Genomic DNA, 17511 nt, shown 5'->3' on the forward strand with positions numbered 1-17511 from the left:
TGTCTATTTATTTTCCAAGTCAACACCATATGGTCACTCTCTTCAACTGGTGTGAGAGACAACTCAGTTATTATCAACTCTTGTGATGCTATAACCAAATCCAAAACTTTTGAACCACTTGTTCCCTCTGTTACATGTTGCCTAAGACATTTGTCCCTCAAGAATTCTAGAAATTCCATTCCCCTATTGCTACATGCATCTTCCTCTCTCCAATTTATACTACTGAAGTTAAAATCTCCCATAACAATCATTCTTCTTACACTTGCCAAACTTAGCTGTCTAAACATATCCTGGTCTCCATCCTCTGTGCTCCTGGGTCTGTAGCAATGCCCCACTAAATATCCTGTCTTGCCTACCTCTACCTCACACCATACGCTCTCAAAATCATTTGTCTCACTTCCTTCCAAATTCTCCACTCTTAGAGGACATAGGTCATCACTTATCATAAACAGTACCCCACCACCACGCTTTCCCCTCCTATCCTGACGAAAAATGCTATACCCAGCGACTTCTATTCCTGTTGTTATATCCCCTTCTGTCAACCACGTCTCAGTGATCGCAATAATTTTTGGCCAGGCTGATGCTATCTGCGCCACCAATTCCTCTCCCTTATTCCGGATTCTCCTGGTATTAGTATAAAGCATATAAATGCCATTGTTTCTATACCCAGCATTATCCCTTCTAGACTCCACTGGGCTCAGCGTTACCTGACATTGTCTCCCTTCTCCCAAGTATCCATTGGAACATGGAGTTAGTAATAACCAGTCCATGTCCTGAGCAGAAATCCAACAGGTATTTGCCATTATTATTAGCTTTGCTCTTTTCTCCAAATTTTCCCAAAACATTTTTGTATGTCTGACAATCACTTCCTACTCTGCTATTTATTTACCCAGGGAATGGAAGGAAGGAAGGTAAGATAGTGCAGCTGCATAAGGGCAGTAGCAGACTGGAAGTGTCTAATTATAGGCCTGTTTGTGTGTCAGTAGTTGTTAAGCACTTCGAGAAATTAGTGAGGGACTATATACAGCATTGGGTAGATGAGGCTAATGTTATCTGTGAGAATCAACCTGGATTTGTTAAGCGACACTTTTGCTTTAATAATATGATGGTCTTTTATAATAAAGTGACAAGAGCAGTTGATGATGGAAAGGCATATACTGCCATTTTTTTGGATTTTGCAAAGGCATTTGACAGGGTGCCACATGATAAGCTGATATTTATGTTGCAGAACATGGGTTTAAATGTCGGGTTAGTCAATTGGATTGAGGATTGGCTGATTGATAGGTATCAGAGAGTTGTGCATGATAGGGCAATATCAAGGAAGCAGAAGGTTACAAGTGGGGTTCCACAGGGCTCCGTACTGTGACCTGTATTGTTCAATCTTTATATTAATGATATTGTCAATGGATTGAAAGGGGACATTCAGTTGTTGGCGGATGATATGAAGTTGGGAAGGGTTATACATAATAATGCTGATGTGGCAGCCCTGCAAGAGGATTTGAATAAATTAGACAGATGTGTGAATGAATGGGGTTGTCAGTTCAATGCAGTAAAATGTAAAATCTTGAGGTTTAGGATCCATCAATGGGAGGATACGTACTCAATTGGAGGAGCTGTACTGGAGGAGGTAGGGGGAGACAAGAGATCTGGGGGTGATGATTGATAGAAAACTGAAATTCAGGGAGCATATTGCAAAAGTGGTGAGGGTAACTCAGAGGATTGCTGCAATAATGAGAAGAACCTGCAGAGATAAAGCAGTTATCATTCCATTGTATAAGGCCCTGATCAGACCACACTTAGACTATTGTTTCCAGATTTGGTCTCCAGGATTTGAAGAGGATAAATTGACTGTGGAAAGGATACAGACCTGGATAACAAAGATGGTCTCAGGACTGTACAATATGAGTTATGAGGATCAACTGAGGGAATTTGGACAACAGAATTTGGTGGATAGAAGAAGGAGAGGTGATATGATCGAGACTTTTAAACTGTTGAGAGGCAGTTACAGGGTAGACATTGGAGAGTTCTTTCACTGGGTGGAACGGCAGGAAGGAGCGATGACAAGGGACAATCCCTGGAAGTTACGAAAGGAAGCTGTTTGCAAGGCGGTGAGGAGTGGTTTCTTTGCATGGAGGGTGGTCGAACCTTGGAATGCATTGCCTGAGCAAGTGGTTGGAGTGGGAACAGATAATGATTTCAAGGAGTGGTATGATAGACTTTGTATTTCCTAAAAACGACCTCCCACAATGAGTCTTTTGACTCTATGCTGGCCCGGATAATAATATGAATAATAATATTCATTTTATTGTACTAATTTTAAAACATGTGTTGTGCACTTTATCTTTTATCATGCCTTTAATGATTGAGTCACCATATAAAGCAACCTACGATACTTAGATACTTGCTTCTTATTAACTTCCTTGTCATTTACATTAGTTATGTGCTTCTTTAAATATTTAATATCATTCTGACTCTTCATTTTCATTACCTCTTGCCTAAGCTCTTCCACATTACTTCTATTATTGCTGTTGCAAGCACTTCCATCCATTTTCTGTTTATTCCTTGCAACACTATTCTCATTTCTGGAATATCTTAACCATATCTCAACAAACTGTGGCAAGACATCTGTGACAAGTAGGCCTATAATGTCTATAGTCTGTTCCTTTTATCCACAGCTGATCATTGAGCACCTTTTCAGTGGTATTGTATCCATAAAAATTGGACAAGGCATGGTTTAATGTTCTATATACACATGAGCATCATTTTTAGTCTTTCCTCTGATTCTAGATAACACTTGATCTGGCATGAAGATGGCACTGTTTTCTATCATGAGAATATTTTTGAAAGGGACAAATATGCAGGTGCTGAGGTCAGGGTGTTGAGAATTATGCGTAATGGGTGCACCAAACTATAAGTGCTGGAAAAGGGGACTATGAAAGATATTAGAATAAGTTCTTAAACATAAAGTTTTATTGTTCTGTGGTGTGTAGGTGAAGAATTCATTATTATGGATGACAATGCCACACCACATTGTACACAAGCAGATGAGATACTTTTAGAGACCGAGGATATTAACTGAATTGAATGGTCAGCACACTCCGCAGATCTCAACCCCCCCCATAGAACATGTTTGGGACATGATAGGGAGATGCATTGCTGCTCGAAATTCCTCACATGAAAATAAAAATAAGGCCCTATTCTTGTTCTGAAGGAGGAGTGGGCCAGTTTGCCTCAAGAACTCCTGAATTACTTAGTGTTAAGCATGGTACGACATTCTGAGAGCTGCATCGCAGTTTGAAGGAGACATATTCCATACTGAAATTTCTCTCCACATAGTTTTCTGTAAGCACAGTACATTAATTCCTTAACTATGTCCTTAGGAAATTTGTAAATTTTGCCACAAACATATTGTAATTAAATTGTACAAAATTATAACACATTTTTTGTGTAATATAATTTATTAGTATGCTGGCAATAAATTTATATCCACATTTGGCTGTAGCCATGAAATTTTTTTATATTTCATGGCTATTATATACATGTAAAAATGTAGTTAGTCTATAGCTTTTGGACACCAGTGCGGTATCCCAATCAGAAAACGAAAGAGAGAAATTAGTAATTTCTCTATTTTCATTTAAGAGATGCTTGTGCAAAATTTGTGTGCAAATTTAATATAGTAACTTACCTACTGTTGTAAAAACTTCGCATCCCATACTTAAAGCAATGGAAATTGCTGCTTGTCCAACTCCACCACTACCGGAATGAATTAACACTTTTTCTCCTTTTTGCAACCGCCCACGAATACAAAGTGAATAATATGCAGTAGCATATGCTACAGGCACGGTGCTTGCTTCTTCTAAAGACCAATGATCAGGAACATCCCACATGAAATCAGGATCAGCCAAAACACTTGTTGCCAGACCCTTGGAAGGAACGAGACCCATAACTCTACATCCACTCTGATCACGACCAGCAAATTCTAAACCAAGAATGCAATCTTGCATGGCTAAGTCACCTAAAGAAAATAATTAAAGGCACACTTCAACTATATTTGTTTACATTACATCATATTACATCTTTGTATAATGTTAATTTTAAAACTTTTCAATTCATTATATTCATTACAAGAAATTCCCCCAATTTTACAGAACAAATGATTTCCCATTACCTGGTATTGCATCAGGAGGAAGCTTTCCGCTTGCTAACATTATATCCCGGAAATTCAGTGGAGCATAATAGACATGACAGAGAGATCTTCGAGGATATGTAGCTATTAATGGGGACCAATACTTGACTGGTGAATCAATCCATCTTAAACTTGAAAGATCACCACGAGTAATAACATTTATATAAGCATGTTCTGTTTCAACATCAGTTGCATCATCTGTTTCAAAAGAGCAAATGAATATAAAGAAGAATATCTGAAGTATATCTTAAAAATTTATGCTAAAATTAAGAAACAAAATAATGATGAATAATAAGAGCCAAATCAAATGAAATTTGTTTTGGTTGTGGGTTCGAATCCCACCATGGGCATGGATGTTTGTGATTGTCTGTGGAAATACTAGTGGTGGTGCTGGTGGGTGGCAGATGGCGTTGGTGTAGTGTGGAATGAGTGGTGGAGACAGAGAGTTGTAGAGTAGGTGCCCTCCCTCGATGAGTCTCTGGACTCCCTGGAGGTGTCACGTAATATTAATAATGAGAATGAAATATTATTATTATTATTACATGTTACCTCCATTGAGCCCAAGACTTATTGTGGGAAGGTACTCTACACAAACCACTGTCTCCACTACTTGAATCCTCCATCCACACAATGGCATATTTCATCGACTGTTTACCAACAGTGTTTTGTCTGTAAACTGTGTCAGCGCTCTGGCTGATTTGCCATTATGCAGGATGAAGAACACACGTTTCCAAGAAAAAAAAAGCCCTGCTACACCCCCCCCCCCCATATGTGATATGCTAACTCACCTTCAACTGAAAGTGCCCATATAAAGATTCCTTTCCTCATGACAAGAATCGAACTTAGTCTTTCCTTGTTGGGAGTTTTTTTCACTTGGTTAGACTATAATAAATTTAGTTTAATCCTTTATCCAAGTGTAAGCAAACAAAGTTTGCGCCTGAAGTATTTTCAGGACTGAGGCAACTCGTGGTAAAGGTGGACCAAGCTCTCATCACTCCTTGTCTTAGAATCTCCCATAATGCAAAGCACATCTCCTTGTGGACATGTATAATGCTATGCATTAATGGAAGGGCCACTACCCAGACCGGTTTCGACCTTTATTGTGGTCTTGTCAATGGGAGCCAGACCCAGAGATGGTGATACCAAGGTGGAAGCAATGGAGAAGTCATCACTTATACAAGTTGCTAAAAGGTGTCTCACTTTATTATTAAATTACTCTGGATTTAGAGAAAGGATGTTGGAAGTTTTTTTCACTTGGTCAGACTCTAATAAATTTAGTTTAATCCTTTATCCAAGTGTAAGCTAACATCAAGTTAGACTATAATAAATTTAGTTTAATCCTTTATTCAAGTGTAAGCAAACATCAAGTGAAAAAAACTTCCAACATCTTTCTCTAAATCCAGAGTAATTTAATAATAAGGTGAGATACCTTTTGGCAACTGTTTAGGTAAAGATGACTTCTCCATTGCTTCTATCTTGGTATCACCACCTCTGGATCTGGCTCTGGCTCCCACTGACGAAACCTCAATAAAGGTCCAAACTGGTCTGAGTAGTGACTCTTCCCTTAATGCATAGCATTATATATGTCCGCAAGGAGATGTGCTTTGCATAATGGGAGATACTAAGACAAGGAGTGATGAGAGCTTGGTCCACCTTTACAACGAGTTGCCTCAGTCCTGAAAATACTTCAAGTGCAAACTTTGTTTGCTTACACTTCGATAAAGGATTAAACTAAATTTATTATAGTCTAACCAAGTGAAAAAAACTTCCAACATCTATCTATAAATCCAGAGTAATTTAATAATAAGGTAAGATACCTTTTTGCAACTTGTATAAGTGATGACTTCTGAATTGCTTCCACCTTGGTATCACCACCTCTGGGTCTGGTTCCTACTGACAAGACCTCAATCACCACCTCTGGGTCTGGCTCCCACTGATGAGACCTCAACAAAGATCAAAACTGGTAGGAAGCTCAGGGGATGAATGGCAATGCTGTAGCTCATGAAGTTTTAACTGAGGCTTGCTGTCACCCAGGTCCTCGGTGTGTGTGTGTGGGGGGGGGAGTAATGAATGGCAATGCTGTAGCCCATGAAGTTAACTGAGGCACAGTTGTTGCTGTTACCCCTCGGATGAGAGATGAGATATGAGCAAATGAGTGGCTCTGCTCGGTGGTGGGGTGAGCCTGCCACGGTGTAGAGCCAACCAGTTCTGAGAATTCTTCTCAGTGGCAGGGTGAGCCTGTTACTGAGGGGAACAACACTGAGTTTTTGGAGTTTGACCTGTACTTGAACATTCAATAAAGGTCGAAACCTATCTCGGTAGTGGCCCTTTCCTCAATGCATAGCATTATACATGTCCGCAAGAAGATGTGCTTTGCATTATGGGATATACTAAGACAAGGAGTGATGAGCGCTTGTGCCACCTTTACCACCAGTTGCCTCAGTCCTGAAGATACTTCAGGTGCAAACTTTGTTTGCTTACACTTGGATAAAGGATTAAACTAAATTTATTATTATTTTAGTCTTTCCAATTGAAAAGTGCAATGTTCCATATATTCTTCCACAATTGTGCTACAGCAGTTCACTTTCTCACAAGAAAGCTTCTGATTCCAGGGAGGTGGAAATAATAATATTTTTGTGATTTTATGATTACTGTAAATTTTAATGTTGTATTCATCACAAGACTTCATGAAGTCAACAGAAAAAATAAGACTGTTCCAGTTGCCACAAAGTCTATCAACACAACTGAAAATGATTAATTTTATACAATAACTATTCCATGGTCGCCATGCAATCCTATGCACCTGCTACCTTCAAAGAAAAAAAAACTATCTCACCAGCTTAACCACCATCCCCTTATGCAACTTCCATAGTTGCATAAAGGAATTCCCTTTGTTCTGTGCCCTTGTTTTATTCCTTTGGAAAATCATCCATTTTTTTCTTGGGAACAAGAAAAAATCTCGGTACCATCTATATGATCATTCTTTCATCTTGCTACCATTCAAATATTATTGCTACTATTAAAATACAATACATTTAGAGACTCCGAGGGAGGTTCTAAATGTTTCACCAACTACTAACCAACATTTGCACTACACCTGTCATGCTGTGGTTTGAACTTATTCACCAACTTATTCACCAACTTTGAACTTATACTTACAACTGAGTATCAAAACCTATTCCACTCAATCAACCAATCAAAAAATATTACTATTACTATTACTATTATTACGGGCAACTCCAGGGAGTCATTAGACTCCCTGGAGTTGCCCGTAATGAATATGATTTGAGGGAGGCCTCAAATCATATTCATCACAACTATTCGACATTCATACAGTATCTATCATACCTCGCCTTAAATTCATTCACTGTCACAGCATCCACCACAGAATCAGGGAGCGCATACCACTTATTCATTACTCTAAAAGTAAAGAACCCAGCTCTAACAAATTTACTAACCACACTTTTGCCCAGTTTCCATGGATGTCCCCTAGTCCTCCCACAACCAGCAATGTTCTCAAAAATAACTTCTGAATTAATTTTATAGAAACCCTTCAGTAATTTGAATGTCTCAATCATATCTCCCCTCCTCCACCTATCAACCAATTTTTGCAACCCACAAATCCTCAACCTGTTCTCATACGGTTCATTCCACAGACCTTCTATCATCTTGGTCACTTGCCTCTGGATCCTCTCCACCTCCTCCCCATCAAGAAGAAACCTAGGTGACCAAATCTGAGCACAGTAGTCGAGATGGGGTCTTATCAAGGCTCGATACAGAGGAACAATAACCTGCTTGTCTCTGCTTGTCAACGTATTCTTCAGCAACCAAGTGATTTGATGAGCTGATTTGGCCACTTTTGCAATGTGTCCCCTAAATTTCAATTCCTTATCCACCAACACTCCTAAATCTCGTGCCTCATCAATTTCCTGGAGCACAGTTCCACCAATGCAGTAAACTGCCGCCAATCTTTTCACCCCAAAATGCATAACCTTACATTTTGCCACATTAAATTGACATCCATTCTCCTTAGCCCAGACCTCCAATCTATCCAAACCATCCTGCAAAATTTTGACGTCATCTTCATTCATTATTGTCCTACCCAACTTCGCATCATCCGCAAACAAATGAACTGTTCCTCTCAGATCCTTTCCTATATCATTTATGAACAAATTAAACAGCAGTGGTCCAAGAACAGATCCTTGTGGCACACCACTAGTCACAGGCTGTCTTGTGGACTCTACTCCTCAGTAAACCACTCTCTGATATCTCTCCGTCAACCACCCTCCTATCCATCTCACCAACCCTATGTCCATTCCCACATGCTGCAATTTACTGATTAGAATTCCATGTGGTATCCTGTCAAAGGCCTTAGCAAGGTCCAGTTAGAATCACTGTAAACCCATTACCCTTATCCAGTTCAGCCGTCACTGTGTTATAATACGTGAGCAAGTTACTGAGGCATGACTTACCCTTCACAAAACCATGCTGTCTCCGATACAGTATCCCATTTTCTTCTATCCAATCTTGTATTTTCCTCTTGACTATTTTCTCTAAGACCTTGATAATGATTCCTGTTATGCTGATTGGCCGGTAATTTTCAACAGCAGCCTTAGAACCACCTTTGTGCAGTGGAACTATTTTCCCCTCTTTCCACCCCCTTGGGACTGACCCAGTCCTGAGGCTCAAATTAAACAAAATGGTCAAGGGCACTGACAATTCTCTGGCTGCTTCACGTACGACACGAGCTGGTATACCATCCAATCCCACAGATGTATTGACATTGAGGTTCTGTAATAGACTAGTTACCTCTACTTCATTCATCACAATTCCAGTATAAGCTGTTGGTTCTTCCATTCTTGCAATGTCACCACCTGGATGATATACTCTTGCAAAGTGCTCGCTCAGTAATTCCACAATATCGACTGATTCGGTTACCTCCCTACCCTCAGCATTTTTAAGATGATTCTACCATGAGCATTTTTCCTTTCTTGCAACATATTGAAAAAACTGTTCTCTTTAGCCTGCGTAGCCAATTTCCTTTCGCAATCTGCTTTTGCTTTTCTTACCACCCTTCTTACCATCCTGGCCTGAGCTTTATACTGTTCCTGTGCCTGATGGTCACCCTTCTCCTTAAATTCCCTCCACAATTGTTTCTTTTTTTGCAGCTCAAGCTTAATAGTGTTATTCATCCATTTAACCCCTACTAGATTTATTATTCGGACTCTTGGTATATAGTCAACCATTGCCTCCTGCAAACAGTTCTTAACCACCTCCCATGAACTATCAACATCCAGCCCTTGCAGTTTTACATGCCATGGCATTGAGCCAAGCACACACCTAAGCTTGTCATACTTACCAGCCCGGTAATTCCACATGTACCCTGTCTTAATTGTAAATTCCACTCCTTTAGCCACCTCCCAAGTCATGACCTTATGGTCACTCTCACCAATTGGTGGCAACATGGTCATGTTCGTTACAGCCACATTCTCAGTTGAAATTACTAGGTCCAGCACTCTCTGCCCCCTGGTATTTTCCAATACATGTTGCCATAGATAGTTGTCCCTTAATAACCGCATAAAATCCAATTGTATATTTGGATTTGCTAGCAGCACCCAATTGTATATTTTGTTCTGCTAGATACTATCTCACACCAAACAGCCTCAAATGTGCTTTTTTCCCCCATCCTGCAGTTCAACTTCTATACTCCTTGGCTGAAGCTCATCAGCTATCATCAATAACACTCCTCCCCCCTTTTTATTCACCCTGTCACTCCTGAACACGCTATACCTGTCGCATTCAATCCCACTAGCTTTATCATCTTCTGTCAGCCATGTTTCACTAATACCGACAACCTGTGGCCTGGAAGTGTCAACCATGGCCAAAAACTCTTCCTTCTTGTTCCTAATACTCCTGGCATTAGTGTACATGATTCGCAGCCCATTTGTCCCATCCCTACTTTGATGCCTTATACTAACTATACCATTCTGATTTGTTGTCCGTCGTACTCGCTCGGGCATAATATACTCATTCATACACTTAACTGCCTCCCTTAAAGTCTGCATATCTACCCCCCCCCCCCCTTAATAAATCTAGTTTCCCTGAGTCTGTACATCCACTTCCACATCATTCATCAACACTCTTTCAAGTCTCCGTACACCAACTCCATTCAAATGTAACCCATCCATCTTATATAAGTCCTTTCGCCCATCGAACTCATTCCACACATCCACAAATTCCACACCACTCTCCACCCACGCATAATGTCATTGGCAATTATGGTCCTCCTTCTAAACACTTCGCTGTCATACCGCGGTAAGATACTCACCATCCTAACTCTCTCACTCTTCTCTTTTGCTACCTGAAACAACTCCCTCACATCCTCTATCATTTCCATTTGTCCTCTTTCAAATCATTCATTCCTGCCACGATTATCATCTCTTTCACCCTCTGTTTTTGCAGTTGAATAGATTCGCTGACGTCCTTTATGTTCGCACCCGGCTGGTACGACTTCGTTAAACTCTCAATTATTATGCCTCTTAATAGCGAATCCTCATATAGCACTCGTTCCTCCATTTTATTGACGTTTAAGAACATTCTATTATTTGCCGTCACAGACTTCCGCCGATTATTTGTTGGTACGTTCAACACACATTTTTCCATACACTCCAGTTGTCTTTTAGCTCTGTGTATCGCACCATTCAAACGGGCAATTTCGCTACTCGCATTTATCTCACCATTTGCATTATCGGTCAAATCATCCATTCTTTCTGTGTTTCCATCTTCATTTACACTTTTAGCAATGCTCTCACACCTATCTGGCACTACCACGCAATTCTCTAGCACACTGCCATTTTCTACATTCTGACTATTGTTAACGATATCACTCTCAACACACGAAACACGCTTCAAGTCCTCATTCTCTTTACACTTTCTACACATATTAACTCCACTATCACTTTCTAACCAGACTCCCACCGCTCTTTGTAAGGCATACATCTCACAGACAGCACATTGCATAAATTCGTTTACATCAAAACTCTTAAACAAACATGGCGACCTGGCTGCCATTGTTTTCTTTATCGGTGCCATGTGTATGCTATCTTTTCTTAAAAATAATAATTAAAATAACAGAAAACACGCAAAAATTGCACAGACACACCAAGAAACAAAAAGCAAACAATAGTACTTAAAATTCTAGTAAAATATCTAATGTTAACACAAAATACTACTAATCTTTTCAGGAGCTTTCGACAAGCCGACGATCTAATCAGTGTGTCACCTAATATACTCCTCACATTTCAGTAATCACACTCTTGCTCGATTTCAGGGATGATTACTAGTTCTTCCCCCACCCCATTAGTCATGTACCGAAAAATTTCCTCTGTATCAGTACTATAATAACTGCTAAGTAATTTATATGACTCTATCATATCTGCTCTTTTCCACCCATCAACCAATTTCTGTAACCCATAAATCTTTAATCAGTTCTTCCTAAGAAACCATTACACAGTTCTGCCACCATCTTGGTCATGTGCTTCTGAATTCTCACAACCTGTTCCTCATCTACAAGAGACCCATGGCACTACATCTGTGCAAAAGAGTCTGGATGTGACTATATCAAGGTCTTATAAAGAAGTCTAATTATTTCCCTATCTCTGTTTCTTAATGTTTTCTTAAATAACCAGGTAAGCCTATGAGCTATTTTATCCACTTTTGCAATAGTCCTCTGAATTTTCATTCAGATTCCAAAATTTCCTGCAGTCCAGTTCACACAGCTGGTAATCTTTTCATTCCAAAAATGCATAAAATTACATTCTGACACATTAAACTGAGAGCTGTTCTCCAATGCACATACATTACTATTTCAGCATCAGCTCTATCATGTGTTATTGTGACATTTCCAACTGTATTGCTGCTATTATGAGAAGGACACTGACCTGCAGAGATAAGAGGGTTATCATTCCATTGTATAAGTCTCTGATCAGACCACACTTGGACTACTGTTCTCAGATTTGGTCCCCAGGATTTGAAGGGGATAAATTAACTGTGGAAAGGATACAAAGACGGATGACAAAGATGGTTTCAGGACTGTACAATGATAGTTATGAGGATCGGCTGAGAGAATGTGGACTGCAGAGTTTGGTGGATAGAAGGAGGAGAGGTGATATGATTGAGACTTTTGAACTGTTGAGAGGTTGACACTAGAGAGTTCTTTCGCTTGGTTGAACAGCGAGAAGGAGTTATGACAAGAGGTCATCCCTGGAAGTTACGAAAGGAAACTGTGAGCAAGAGGGTAAGGAGTGGTTTCTTTGTGTGGAGGGTGGTTGAGCCGTGGAATGCATTGCCTGATGGAGTGGTGGGAGTGAGAACGGTCAGTGAGTTTAAAGAGTGGTATGATAGACTTTGTGTTTCTCAGGGGGGACCTCCCCTCGATGAGTCTTGTAAGACTTTATGTCTTAAGAAGGACCTCCCTCGATGAGTTTTTTGACTCCTTGGAGGCCTGAATAATAATAAATAATAATAAATAAATAAGATAACACGCCTCTGTTGCAATGTGATGCAAGGTGATCATTCAGTAAATCAGCAATTTCATCTGGTTCTTCTCTATATGCATTCATCAAAACTATATTCAGTCATCCTTTTACTTGCCACATACTGAAAGAACTCATTTGGATTACCTATGAATTGCACAGCTAATTTTCTCTTGTACTTGGAGAGCTGACTCAACTGACTTGTACTCAGAATATAGGCTGTATGCTTTGAGCCTATGAAGCTCTGGATAGGCTGTAATTAAATAAGCAGATAAATGATTGCTGATCACAATTCACTTTCAATTTACTATTCAAAATTTTCTTCTTCTGCAACTATTGTTTAACGATGCTACTTATCCATTTAATGTCCACATGATTTAAATGGATAAGTAGCATCATTAAAGTATTATTATTATTCAGGCCTCCATGGAGTCAAAACACTCATCAGAGGAGGTCCTTCCTAGGAAACACAGTCTATCATAACACTTCTTAAACTCAACGACCATTCTCGCTCTCACCACTCTATCAGGCAATGCATTCCATGGTTCAACCACCCTCCATGCAAAAAACCATTCGTCATCCTCTTGCTCACAGCGTAAATTCCAGGGATGGCCCCCTTTGTCATCACTCCTTCCAACTGTTCAACCAAGTGAAAGAACTCCCCAGTGTCAACCCTGTAATCACCTCGCAACAGTTTAAAATTCTTTAAAAGTCTCAATTATATCACCCCTCCTTCTTCTATCTGCCAAACTGTGCAGCCCACATTCCGTCATTCGATCCTCATAACTCATATTGTACAGTCATGAAACCATCTTTGTTATCTGGGTCTGTACCCTTTCCACAGTCAATTTATCCCCATCAAATCTGAGAAAAATAGTCGAAGTGTGGTCTGATCAGAGTCTTATACAATGGAATGATAACTCTTTTATCTCTGCTGGTCAGTGTACTTCTCATTATTGCAGAAATCCTCTGTGTTACCTTTCACCACCTTTGCAATATGTCCACTAAATTTCAGGTTTCTATCAATAATCAACCCCAGATCTCTTGATTCCCCTACATCCTCCAGTATAGCTCCTACAATAGAGTATGCAGCATCCCATCGATTTGTCCCAAACCTCAAAACTTTACATTTTGCTACATTAAACCAACATCCCATTCATTTGCCCATCTGTTTAGCTGATTCAAATCCTCTTGCAGGGCTACCACACCTCACTATTACTAATAACCCTTCCCAGTTTCACATCATCTGCAAACAACTGCATATTCCCTTGCAATTCACAGGCAATGACATTGATATAAAGGTTAAACAATATAGGCCCCAGTAGTCAGCCCTGAGGGACTCCACCTGTAACCCTCAGCCTCCTTGAAAGTGCCACACAATACACAATTCTCTGATACTTATCGGACAGCCAATCCTGAATCCAGTTGACCAACCTGACATACAGACACATGTGCTGGAACTTAAATATCAGATTATCACGTGACATCCTGTCAAATGCCTTCACTAAATCCAAGAAAATGGCAGTATATGCCTTTCCCTCATCTACTGCTTTTGTAACTTTATTATAAAACACTAGTATATTACTAAAACAAGAGCACCCCTTCACAAATCCATGTATACTCTAACATTACCCACATCTTCCCAATGCTGTATACAGTCCCTCACTAATTTCTCCAAGATCTTAACAACTACTGATAACACATAAACTAGCCTATAATTAGACACTTCCAGTCTGCTACCACTCTTATGCAACGGCACTATCTTACCTTCCTTCCATTCCCTGGGCACCTTTCCCATAGCCAGACTTTCATTGAAAAGCCAAAGGAGCATTCAGTTCTTTAGCACATTCCCTCAAAATCCAGAGTGAAATTCCATCCAGTCCCAAAGCTTTACTGACATCTAGAGTACTCAGCATCTGGAAAACACTCTCCTCCTGCACCTCTAAACCTCGAACCTTCCCTATCCCTCTAGGATTAAAATTTACTGCTCCAGGATGAAATAATCCAACAAAGTGTTCATTGAACAATTCCACTATGTCCTCTACATCAGTCACTCTATTCTTATTTTTATCCCACAATGTCATTCTTCTACAGTCATTTCTCCTCCTACTGGCCACACAGCTAAAAATTTCCCTAGGACTTACTTTGGATCTTAGGACCAATCTCTTCTCATAATCCAGATTCACTTTTCTTAGCATACTAGTCACTCTCTTGGCATGTGTCTTATATTATTCATGCATCTGCTCTTCACCTGTCTGATTATATTTCTTCCATAGCACTTTTTTGCATGCAGTTCCTGTTTAATATAGTTTGTCATCCAGTTTACTACAATTCTGTCATCTTCTCCACTCGTGAAATACAGCTTTCTATTGCTGCTAACAAATATTCCTTCACAGTTTCCCAAGCACTAATGATATCCCGTCCCTCCAATTCTTCCCAACATGAAACTTCCAAAAAGTTGACGTCTAAGATAATTATAATCACCTGCCTTATAATTACACAAACGTTCCTGTCTTTTAGATACTCCTGCACGTCTATTCATCTTCAAGTCAACACTATATGGTCACTCTCTCCAACTGGTGGGAGAGATGTCATCTCAGTTGTTATCAACTCTTCTGATGCTATGACCAAATCCAAAACTCTTGTTCCCTCTATTAGATGTTGCCTAAGAAATTTGTCCCTCAAGAATTCTAGAAATTCAATTCCCTTATTGCTACATGCATCTTCCTCTCCCCAATTTATACTGCTGTAATTAAAATCTCCATAGCAATCATTCTTCTTGCACTTGCCAAGCTCAACTGTCTAAACATCTCCTGGTCCCTACCCTATCTGCTCCTTTGTTTGTAGCAACACCCAACTAAATATCCCGTCTTGCCTATCTCAACCTCACAACATATGCTTTCAAAATCATTAGTGTCACTGCCATTCAAAGCCTCCACTCTTAGAGGGCATAAGTCTTCACTTTTCATAGTGAAGACTTCTTCTCAATCGTTTCTCAAGTATACCTGCATAGATCTTGCCAGGAACACTCTGTAGGGAAATACCTCTGTAATTCTCACATTCAGTTTTATTTCCATTTTTATATATGGGTACTATGAGAGCTCTACTCCAATCATCGGGAATTCGTCCCTCTGTCCAGGCTTTTTGAGCTATGCAGTGCAGCCACTGTAAGACTCTTACCACCATATTTCAGCATTTCTGGTCGAATATCATCTACTCCTGCTGCCTTTCCACATTTCAAGCCTTTGATGGCTTTTTCTACTTCAAGTATGGATATGTATTCCTGACTGCATGCCTGGTCAGTGTTTTTTATCACTGTGCTGTCATCACTGCTTGTTTCATTTAGCAGTTTTTCAAAGTAATTACTCCATACTTCAAGGATATCTTTTTCTCCCATTTCAATGTCACCTTTATCATCTCTAACTTCTTTTACAGCACTCTTTCCTCCATTCCTAAGCTTCTTCAACAACCTCCAGAATATTTTGCCACCTTCTTGATATTTATTTTCTATATTCTTACCAAAGTCCTCCCATGACTTTTGTTTAGCTAGTTTTACACAGTGTTTAGCTTTCTTGCATTTGTCTCTGTATTCTCTAAGAGCACAAGCTGACTTATTTGCCAGTAAGTTTTGATTTTTTCAAAACTTACTGGCAAATAAGTTTTGCCAGTAAGTTTTGAAAAAAGGGAGCAAGTTTAAAAAATTTTTTTTAAACTTTTGAAATTTTTTAAAATTTTTTTTAAGTTTTGTCTGCAAGTTTAAAAAATTTTTTTTAAACTTGCAGACAACCTCACCACATGCCTCTCTGGAAGAATAAATCAATGTTTTCTTCAGAGTTTGCCACTGAATCTCCAACGTTTGATTCCTGTTCTCAAACTTTTTCATTTTTTCTTCAATAATCTTTGTGTAGTTCAGTCTACAGTTCACATCTTTAAAACTTTAAAACTTCCTTACATGTTCTTCTTCTTTTCAATATGAAATTCAATTTTATCCTGCTCAAGACTAAATAGTGATCACTTCCAATTTCAAATCCTCTGTACACTCTGGTGTCCTGCAAAAGGGAGAAAACATCACTATCAACAATAACATAGTCAAAGAGATTTTTCTTCTTCCTTGCCTCTTCTCTCCATGTGAATTTGTACACATTTTTATTATTATTATTATTATTCAGGCCTCCAAGGAGTCAAAAGACTCGTCGAGGGAGGTCCTTCCTAAGACATAATGTCTGTCAAGACTCATCGAGGGGAGGTCCCCCCCCCCTGAGAAACACAAAGTCTATCATACCACTCTTTAAACTCCCTGACCGTTCTCACCCCCACCACTCCATCAGGCAATGCATTCCACTGCTCAACCACCCTCCACACAAAGAAACCACTCCTTACCCTCTTCTTCACAGTTTCCTTTCGTAACTTCCAGGGATGGCCTCTTGTCATCACTCCTTCCCGCTGTTCAACCAAGCGAAAGAACTCCCCATTGTCAACCCTGTAACCACCTCTCAACAGTTTAAAAGTCTCAATCATATCACCTCTCCTTCTTCTATCCACCAAACTCTGCAGTCCACATACCTCTCAGCCGATCCTCATAACTATCCTTGTACAGTCCTAAAACCATCTTTGTCATCCGTCTTTGTATCCTGTCCGAAGTTAATTTATCCCCTTCAAATCCTGGGGACCAAATCTGAGAACAGTAGTCCAAGTGTGATCTGGTCAGAGACTTATACAACGGAATGATAACCCTCTTATCTCTGCAGGTCAGTGTCTTCTCATAATAGCAGCAATCCTCTGTGTTACCTT

At 39.7% G+C, this 17511-nt stretch overlaps 1 protein-coding gene across 1 annotated transcript in view; it reads right to left on the bottom strand.

Annotated features, from left to right (window-relative positions):
- Positions 1-17511, bottom strand: part of FASN1 (Fatty acid synthase 1) — a 666286-nt gene that overhangs the window by 232403 nt on the left and 416372 nt on the right. The window contains exons 18-19 of the mRNA XM_090415364.1: positions 4169-4384; positions 3686-4015 (exon numbers count right to left, since the gene is read on the bottom strand). Of these exons, the coding sequence (XP_090271490.1) occupies positions 3686-4015; positions 4169-4384 (546 nt within the window). The remainder of the gene's footprint in view (positions 1-3685; positions 4016-4168; positions 4385-17511) is intronic.

This window comes from Typopeltis vanoorti, chromosome 3 (assembly GCF_054136105.1).
Source record: "Typopeltis vanoorti isolate ZY-2024b chromosome 3, IOZ_Tvanoo_1.0, whole genome shotgun sequence".
Lineage (NCBI taxonomy): Eukaryota > Metazoa > Arthropoda > Arachnida > Uropygi > Thelyphonidae > Typopeltis > Typopeltis vanoorti.